Source organism: Pan troglodytes, chromosome 5 (genome assembly GCF_028858775.2).
Source record: "Pan troglodytes isolate AG18354 chromosome 5, NHGRI_mPanTro3-v2.0_pri, whole genome shotgun sequence".
Taxonomy (NCBI): Eukaryota; Metazoa; Chordata; class Mammalia; order Primates; family Hominidae; genus Pan; species Pan troglodytes.
The window spans coordinates 75,859,066-75,869,610 of NC_072403.2; the positions used below are offsets into that span (position 1 = coordinate 75,859,066).

At 32.7% G+C, this 10,545-nt stretch overlaps 1 protein-coding gene across 2 annotated transcripts in view; it reads left to right on the plus strand.

The window, feature by feature from the left end:
• The window catches only part of LOC129144276 (protein eyes shut homolog), a 378,386-nt gene extending 368,284 nt beyond the window's left edge, over window positions 1-10,102 (plus strand). For both annotated transcript variants that reach the window (XM_054685964.2, XM_054685965.2), the window contains exon 12: window positions 9,995-10,102. In XM_054685964.2, coding sequence (XP_054541939.1) covers window positions 9,995-9,998 — 4 coding nt within the window. In that variant the 3' untranslated portion in view covers window positions 9,999-10,102. The remainder of the gene's footprint in view (window positions 1-9,994) is intronic.
• Window positions 10,103-10,545: the final 443 nt, after the last annotated feature.

Consider the following 10,545-nt stretch of genomic DNA (forward strand, 5'->3'; position numbering starts at 1 on the left):
GATGGAGAAAAAAATTGTATTACAGAATCTCACAACACTTTATGAAACAAACACTCAACAAATAAAGAATAAAAGGGAACTTCCACAATCTGATAAGAGAAGTTAAAAAAAAATAAGAAGAATGAAGAAACATAACTAACATTATACTTTACGGTGAAAGGCTGAAAGACTGGAATTTTAAATCAAAACAATGAGATAACACTTTACACCCAGCAATTCTACTTCTAGTATATACTCAAAAAATTGAAAATATATGTTCTTACAAAAATTTATATGTGAATGTTTACAGTTTTGTTCGAAAGAGTCAAAAAGTTGAAACAACCCAAATGACCATCAACTGATGAATGGATATATAAAATTTGTTATATCCATACAATGAAATGTTATTCAGCAATAGACAAAGATGAATTACTGATATGTGCTTCAATACGAATAAACATTGAAAACATTTTGATAAGGAAAAGTAGTAAGCCACAAAAGACACATAGAATAGTGCTCAACAAATACTTGTTTAATGAAACAATGATTTTCAGAAGCTTTTTTATTTATTAAGAAAATTATCCTTCGTTTTGTGATGTTATTTCCTTTTTTCTGATTTTGTGATTCTCTTTTGTTTGCCATTATTTTTTGATATCCAGAGAACCTTGGATAAATTACAAAATTTTTGTAATTTATCAACACTTTAATGAGTTCTTGATATTGTCTCATAATTAATACTAACAATGGAGCCCAACAAATGTTGCAGATACCAGTATTTTATATAAAATTAAGTTTCTCTATATCAGTTGCAATATCTAGAAATTATATGTGTGATACCACCTGTTATAATGTCAAAAGATATGCAAAATCTTTAGAATTAAAAAAAAAGATGCTCTAATTCTCCATTAAAAAGACACTCTATATACCACTAAGCTCAATGAAAAAGAGAAAATTATATATACACTGAATAAATGGAAATATAATGCATGGAATTAAATATTAGGCCTTAAATTAGCTAAAATATTAATTCTTCCCAAATTAATTCACACATTTAATGCAATAGTAAAAATATTGCAAGTTATTTTAGAAACTAATGATCATGTTATATATATTTATGAATAATATTTTCTAAATTATGAAGTCATCTTTGAAAAGGAAGACTAATTGGGTGGGATCTCATGAACCATATGACATGACAGACTACATAACACATATGGGTGCCTTTAAAGGAAAAAAAATAATAATGGGTCAACAGAGAGCTCTGACAACAACCCGAGTATATACGGGAATTCAATATATGAGAAATTTGGCTATAATTTCATTTGAACATACAGGGTTCTTTAGTAAATGGTATTGAGGAAATGGCTCATAATGAGACCTTAAATGAAACTGGATTACAACCTTATACCTTATATAGAAGTAGACTCTAAATGTATATAGGGATCTAAAAGTTTAAGGTAAAATGACGATATAAATGAAAGAAATGTAGAAAAATATCTTTGTGATTTCGGGATGGAGAAATTTTTCAATTAAACTCAATTTATAAGGCAAAATAATGATAGTATTATAATGATAGACACTAATAATGTTGATGATGTTAACAGACACAAAGTTAATGAATAACGTATAAACATTTTCTTTTAAAGTGTATTTTAAATGGGTGCAGATTAAAATTCATCATATAAATGATGTATTTCAAACAGGTCTGCATATTACCACATTTTTTTGCCCTGAAATCTTCAAAAATTTTTTCTGGGAGTTTATAAAATGTTGAATGAGCCAAAGACTAAATCATACCAGCCATATTGTTACTTAAGACCAGGAAAGATTTGCTAAGTCTGGGATGTTAATTTCTTAATACCATGCCCAGACTGTGAAGTGTTCATGACTCCCACCTGTTTTTGAAGCCTCAAATTTATGTCTAAGTCACCAATCCCTACTTGCTACCAGAAATATCATAACAGAATGAAATATATTCATTCATACATTTATTATTTATTGAATCTCCTCTAACTGGAAGATATTTTTCAAAATGTTATGACAATGAGACATGATACCTGTCCCCAGGTAATGTACTATACATAGGTAAGATTGTATACTCTTCAGAACACATCTCATGGTTCTTCTGTTTCATTTAGAAAGTGAACACATTTTTAAAGTACTAAAGTAATTATTTTTTTCACTTTCTGAACATACAAGTTGCTTGATTATAGCAGTGTGTCTTCTGGCTTTCTTTCTGGAAGTTTTAAATTTAACCTGTTTCCTTTACAGGCTATTTTAGGAGATTCACATTTTCTGTGTAATGTTAAATATATCCAAAACATAATTTTCAGTTATAAGTAAGAGTTCTGTTTCAAAGTGTAGAATCTAAAAGTCCATAAGAAAATCAGGTGAAGTTTCAAAAACGATTTCTGTAGAGTCAGGAGGCTTGTAAAAATAGAGCTTTATGTGAATTTGGCACAAAAGCATAGTATAATTTGACCAGGATTTTCTTAAATTATTTCTGATCCCAAAAGTCTAATAATTATTTATTCTAAGACTATTGTAATTTCTGCCGTGATGTCTGTGATTTTATTAACAAGTTGAATAGTTGGTTTTAGGTTTATTTATTTATTTTGGCTATACTATGCAAACTTTTCTGCCTTCAAGTAAAAGTTTTATGTGGGTATATTTTTACCTTTAAAGCAAAAAAGATATTGAACTGCATATGAAAGTGTCATATTGAATGTATTTTTGGGTTGGGGCCAGTCTTGAAACCACTAGATCAAGTGTCTAAATCTTTTTGTCTAAGGCACTTACATACACTGATATATTTTCTCTCTTTATTATGCTCTAGAAAACCAAATAATCTTGGTTCTTAAATCCTTATAGTAAAATGATATAGAAATCATTCATTTAAGCAATTCTAGAGTACATATCATTGTATTACCCATACACATACCAAAATTATTATAACAAACTTCATTAAATGAAGCATTTTTGAATAATAAAGTTTCAAGTTTCATATGGGTTGAAATTTAACTCATCTATACACAATTATCTCTCACATATTTTTCCCAAATACATAAGTTATATATTTAAAATTAAAGTTTGACCATATTATAGCTTCAGGTTTTATGACTTTTCATACTTCAATTTCATATCTCAAAGAATAAAATGATTTGCGCATGTTATATAGTTTTATACTACCTAAGCCAGATTTTTATTTAAATTTATATTTAAATCATTTTTATAGGTATAACCTTTTAGCATTGCTTTTCAAATTATTTTCTAAGACTTGGAGTTTCATGCAGCCTTTTATGCAGAATCTTTAAAAGGTGACCTTTGTCTTAAGCATAGCTTGTTCAAGTTTAAAATGCATTTGTTGACCATATTAATGCAACAGTAATTGAGCATCCACAGTTTATAACTGTATTTGGGTCATAACTTTAGGATTCAGGATAATGTGTAAAGGAATACATTTTAGTTTTTCTATTCCTAGAATTTTTTTCATTAAAAACATAAATGATAAAAAACTAATAATTATAATATTTTCACATTAGATCATATTTTTAACTTATATAATTTTACCTAGTAGACTTCTGCTTTTTACTTTTTATCATATTATTCACTTGTTTCCCATTTATATTTTAAAATGTATATATTTAATACAGTTAGCAATACATTCATAAATTATTTTAGTCCAATTTGATTTCTCAAAGAAAATTTCTTTAGATTTACATATTTTCAAGATATCAATAACATTTATAGGTTACTATAATTTTCATCAAAATTGATATTTTAGCAAAATTGATGTACTCACTGAAAAGCTTTCAATCTGATAGCCATTTCTCTTAGTACTCAATATCAATGTACACATATATATTACAATTTATTTGAATTTATTAATTATGATGACAAAATGCTAGACGTACTAGTACATGGTTGGGTGAAAAGTGATGAGTGCTTTTGTAAATTGGAGAAATTTATTTCAGCTCAGTGATTTTCAGGGAGAGTATTTTGTCTTCTAGAGGCATCTTGGGAATTTCTAGAGTCATTGTCAATATTCAGAATAATTGACTGGAACAGTTTAATTTTAGGATATGGGTAGTGAATGATGAATGTTATAAATCTTTCAATGCACAGAACAGTTCAGGCAAAGCAAACGTTTTTCACAGATTGCACAATTTCTAAAAGTCACAGCATATGTTAATGTGTGTATAAAACCTATACATGAATATCTAAGCCTAGATCTGAATTTCATGTCACATATTGGCACGAAATATTTTTACACAATTTTAATAATCATTGACTATATCAGGAATAAATTTTTTATGTTAAGTCAATAAATATTATTTTTCATTCAGAAATTTCTTAGAATTTTTTAACTATATTGAAAAAAATACATCATCCTACTTGAGTGTCTAATAGGAAATGACTATTATCAGTCTTTATTTATGGCTACCAAACCCATGGTAATTCTGTGTATGAGTGCAAAGAGCTAACCACTTCAATGTATCTTCTAGTTCAGTCATTCCTTAGTATCTTTTGTATAGAAATAGTGGTCTTGTAAATTAGTGGTCTCTTATACTTTTTATATTAGAGTTAGGGAATTATCTTGGTTAATTTTTAATATTAGGTGTGTAGGTAGGATACATTATGAATTCCATTGTATGAAGTAAAGTGTGTGCTACAAAAACCAAAAATGCACTATTAACAGAAAATATTGGTCTCATTGATTTTAGTGTATCCATTTCAGGAAGTACAAAGCTAAGTAGATCATACACCTTTAAAAGTATAATGGAGGATCAAAAGCAGACAAATATTTCAAAATTATAAGAAATAAATAACATCACAAACCACAAAATAAATAAATAAAACACAATTCACATTTCAAAATAGAAAACAAAAATATTATAAACACATAAAAGACATATTGGTTATTAACATCTATTAAATTACCTCAAAAATCAAAGTAAGAGCAATTCTGGGTTAAGAGGTTCATTATAACACTTTGACTTAGAAGGATCAAAAATACACAACAGAAAAACTTACTGGAGAGATCTTAATGAGAACAAGGCTGGAACTACAGACTTGATATATCAAGGTGGAATTTAGGATAGAAAGTGTTAAACCAGATAAAAAGTAGTTTTTATTTAGCTTTATGTTGACGTAATAAAGCATTTTGCATTACAATCAATAATGCCTGCTATTAATTTAGGCTCCTGAAAGTATTTAAGTATATAAACAAGTCAAAAAATGAGGAAGTATAAATTGGATAGGAAGAAACACAATTATTGTGGTTTATAGATATGATTATGAATATAGTAAAACAAAAGAATTGATTTAAAAAACTTATTAGAAATAAAATAATTTTATTTTGTGGTCTACTGACAAATCTTTGTAAGAAATGTATAGATTTCCAATAAGAGATAAATGTCGTTTAGAAAATAAAATGAAGACTAATATTTTATTTACAATAGTAACCCAAAAGATAAAACACCAAGGAATAAACTGTTATAAATGCATAACAAAAGAAAATCTTAAAATTATAATGAATGATTTATGAAAGATTATTAAATGCTTTCAATTGCATAGCATGTTCGTGGGTAGAAAGGCTCAATGTTTTAGATATGGTAACTCTAAATTCATATATAAATTCTATATGGTCTCATATAAAACAAAAATAAATTTTTTGTTTTACTGTGTATATAAAAAGGATAAAAGTTGAAAGAAAGAAAAACTATAGGAGTATGAGAAAAGATATTAAAACAAGGTATTAAAATATGTTCTGGGGTGTTAAATCAAACATTCTACTGAGGGGGACACTGACTCATATATATGAGTCATATGCATATGTATATCTTATATATAAATATATGTACTTATCTATATGAATTTATTTTAATATACATAGCATTTCTAATCAATGGTAGAAAAAAATTACACCATTTAAAAATTTATCAGATAATTAATTTATGAAATAAATCTATCGCTTTCTAAAAGACAATGAGAGTGAATATTTGTATATCTTAAAATGGGGAGGCTTTTCTAAATGTGACACAAGATTGAGAAGCAATTAAAGGAAAAACAGATACAGGTGTTATATAAAAATGTATAATTTATAAAGGTATAAACTCCAAAAACATTCAAGCATCTGGAAAAAAATATTTACAGTACATTAGACAAAATGATATTTTATAGGTACTCCTGTTAAATATAGCCAATGTAGTACATGGGTTTCTATTTTTTCCAAAACCCATTAAAATTATGATCAAAGGGAACAAAGAGCATGGGAGAGGAAGCTATAGAATAAATAAGTAGATTACTCAACAACAAGAACACTGCTCTTTCATTAGCTTAATACTTTGACTATTTTGAGTTCAAGACAGTTTAAAATTAATAGGAGGCCTCTTACAGTTTAGCCAGTCTATTACAGGCAAAACCAAGTGAAAGATTGAAATAAGAATTCCTGTAACTCTAGCCCAAAGCTCATTTTTAACCTAAAAAATGATCTCGACACTAATTAGAGGCTGGAACTATTTCTAGGAGTCAGAGTGTCCCTACCCTGGGTAAAGCACCATTAACATTTCAACAGGCCACCCAAATCAGAAAACTAGGAAGTATTTTAGACCCCTTCTCCTCCTCACAGTCCCCTGTCCCTGACACATCCAATCACTAAGCCATCTGATTCTACCTTTTGAATCTGAGTGACTTTAGAACAAGTGTCCTGGAGTCAAAGAGACTCCAGGTTCAAATCTGAACCTCCAAGAGAAGTTCAAATCCTCCTGCCATCACTTATGAATTGTGAGACGTTAAGCAAGTCATTCTCCCTCCTATGCCTCATTTCTCTCAACTCCATTGCAGAGTTACTATACCTACCTTAAGGGAGATTAAATAATGATGAAATGAGACAGTGTATGTATCAAATGCAACGTTTGTTGTATATGTGCTTAAAAATTTATTTAAAATATTATTATTGATTTGCTGTCTCTATCCTCACCAGTACAACCTAAATCCAGGACAAAAAAATATCACAGCTAGATGAAGAAGGATGAGGAGGATGAAGAAGGGAGAGGAGGAGGGGAGAAGAGGGAGAAAGGAGAATTATGAGGAAGAGTAAGGGAGGAGGAGGAAGAGAAGTTTATGATGGTGGCGACAGCTGCCTTCATCGCCTCTAAATGTGAATTCCCCTTGCTGCCACCTTGTTACCAGGGCCAGCTGCCTGGGGGTGTACCTGTGCCAATGGTGCTGCCACTAACTGAAGTTATAGGGGCATGTCTGCCGAAAGCTCTTCCACCACCTGCTAATGCAGACTGACAATCCACTGTGCTAAAATATCTTTTACTTCTGATCTCTTAAAGGCCATGCTTTGTCACTTTAATCCCAGAGATACAGTATCTAGCTCTTTCAAAAATCTCTCTGACACTTTGTGAGGAAACAGTTCCTTTGGCTTTTTAGAGAACCTGACTCTCATGACCAAAGGAAGGATCATTAATTTCATTTTAAAAATGATAAAAACAACCTTAGAAAGGTTTTTAAAATGTTTTTCCAAGTCACACAGCAGAGCCAGGGTCCTCTGATCCAAAGTCCAGGTTACTTATGTACAATCAAATGGTCTCGTGTCCTCTTTCTTGTGAATTCACTGTTATAGGTACCATTTTCTCTATGCTTTCTCTTCTTTCCTGACAGTGGAGAAGAGCAAATGCTAGAGTGACCTTCCGAGGAAGGACTCTGGCTTTGACTCATTCCAATCTTCCTAATCTCAGCAAGGCAAGCGAAGAGGGTTGCAAGGAAGGTTTACAATATCACCGGTGTTTCGCTGTATGTTCCTTCCTTCAAGTGGCTCTGGTATTCAGAATGCCTAGAGGAAATAGCCTGGACTTAGGGTGAAGATGTGAACGGGAAATCTGGCTCCTTCCTTTCTGTCATTCATTAACAAATTTTCCTTAGTGGGCCCAGGCTCTGTTTTGGGCCTGGAAATAGAACAAATAAAACAAAGTCCCCACTCTCATACAGTAACATTCTTGCAGGAGAAGACAGAAAATAAACAAATGAAGAAATAAACAAATAAAAGCCAGGTGGTAACAAATACCATGGGAAAAACAATGAATCGGGGTAATTGATAAAGAAAGTTGGGAAAGGGGCTATTTTATATAGCGTAGCCAGGCAAGGGTTTGAAGGAGCAGTGACATTTAATCAGAGATGGGAATAAAGTGATAGATTTCTGGCAAAGGAGACAGAGCAGGTGTAAAGGCCCTGAGGTAGGAACATGTCAAGCTGTGTGGAGAATGGCAGCACTGAGTTCAGGAAGCAAGAGGGAGAGGTGAGACCAGAGTGACTGGGAAAGTGAGGGAGTGGGGAATAGATTATATAGAACCTTAGAAGCCCTACTAATGCTCTGGATTTTACCCTGAGGGATATGCCAGTGAAAGGTTTAAGCAGAGGAATGATATGATCTGCTTTATGTTTTTGAAAGGCTCACTTTGGTCACTATACAGGGGCCAAGGTAGAGGTAGCAGTTAAATAGATTTTGCAATAGGTCAAAAAAGATCATGGTGGCTCAGACAGAGATGGAGGTGACGGTGACAAAGGTGTCAATGGCAGGTGATTTTTCAAAGGCAGAATCATTTAGCAGTTGGGCTACTTTGACTGAGATATTTTGCCTCTCCTGGCTCAGGTCCCTCATCAGTAACATGAAGGTAACAATACCAATCTCATAAAATCACGGTACGGATTAAATGAGATAATTTATATGAAGGCTATACCTGTTGTTTTCCTTTGTATTAAAGACAAAGTCTGCAACCTTATGCAAAACTTTATTACATATATGCTCAAAGACTGAGATGTAAGAACACCTTGTCTTCAGAGTAGCAGAAACAATTTTGTGTATAGCAAGATTATTTACACTCATCTATCTCATCCTCTTAAATAAGAAAACTGATTACTATAAATATGTGCCAGCTTTTATGGTTCATTTTAGAATCTTAGTGCGTCAAAAAGTAGAAAATAGTTAGACAAGTGAGGGATAAGTGACTCATGAGAGTCTTATTTATAAAATAAAAGCTGGGAATATCTGTGAAAACATCTTAATAATGATTATGACTGGTGGATGATATTGCAGAGTTTTAAAAAATCCCTTTGTGCTTTTCTACATTTTCCACATCAATACAATAAAAAATGTATTTTAAGAGTATTTATTCCTATATCCATTTAGCAAAGAGAGTTAGAATCTCTGAAAGAAAACATGAGACAAGTAAAGAAAATAAGTATGTTAAAATTATAAGGGAAAAAGGGCAAAAATTAATATTTTGTGGGTATTATCTGCACAAAAGACACATCAAGTAGTTATTTAATTTTTGCAAATTAAATAGCAGGATGTGCTTTTTTCCCTAAATCAAGAGCCACTGAGGTATGGATGGAACACATTGGAACCAGTGAGCCTGAGATGGAGTCTGGCCTGGACTTTTTTCTTTCTTTTATTTATTTATTTATTTTTGAGACGGATTCTTGCTCTCTCACCTGGGCTGGAGTGCAGTGGCACAATCTTGGCTCACTTGCAACCTCTGCCTCCTGGATTCAAGTGATTCTCCTGCCTCAGCCTCCTGAGTAGCTGGGACTACAGGCGCGCACCCCCAGGCCCAGCTAAGTTTTGTATTTTTAGTAGAGACGGGATTTCACCATGTTGGCCAGGATGGTCTCGATCTCTTGACTTTGTGATCCACCCACCTTGGTCTCCCAAAGTGCTGGGATTACAGGCATAAGCCACTGTGCCCGTCCTGGCCTGGACTTCTTACACCCTGCTGGTCGCATGGATATATTCCTGCTGCATAACCAGCCCCAGTGGCTGAGCCTCTGCGGTCTGACTGAGATCAGGTGCAAAGCAGCAATCTCACTGTTATTAATAAGCAATGCTGACAAGCTCATACTAACCTTCCCAAAACTCCTGAGACCTGTGGTTACAAAATGACGCTATTAATCGGTATATTTCATGCCTCGGCTTAAAACCCCAGAGTCCTACTTCTTTCTCTTGAAGGTGAACCGTGCTTTCCGCATTTCATCTGGTTCCTCTCTCTGTGGATACGTCTGGATAATTAGATCCTGCATATGCAAGAATAAAATGAAGAAAAAGGTGACCTGCCTAGTCCAGTTTCAGGGTAAATTATCTGCTAGGTAAGCATAGAATCCCTTCTTGGCATAAGTGTAGCACATTAATTGGGCTAAGCATCTCCATCTCTTTTCTCTGCCTTGCCAAATATCTCATTCAGTTATCATATCTTGGTACGAGGAAGCTGTGAGGGAGTGGAGAAAAGAAAAGCATCCTGCCACACAAATAAGGAAAATGAGATTCAGAAGGTTTAAGTGACTTGCCTATTCTCTGACCCTAAAGAAATCTAACTTACTAAAGCCTTTTCTCCTTCACTAACTTTCCATCTCTAATCTAAACCAAATTTGTGCATTTCACCAGGCATCACATTGTCTCTCTCACTGATTTTGAGGCAATGGCCAGGCCCCCTACCAGCTCACACAACATCTTTGTGCCAGTCAGAAAAGGCACCCCTTCTTCCTGGCACATGCAGCCCCACA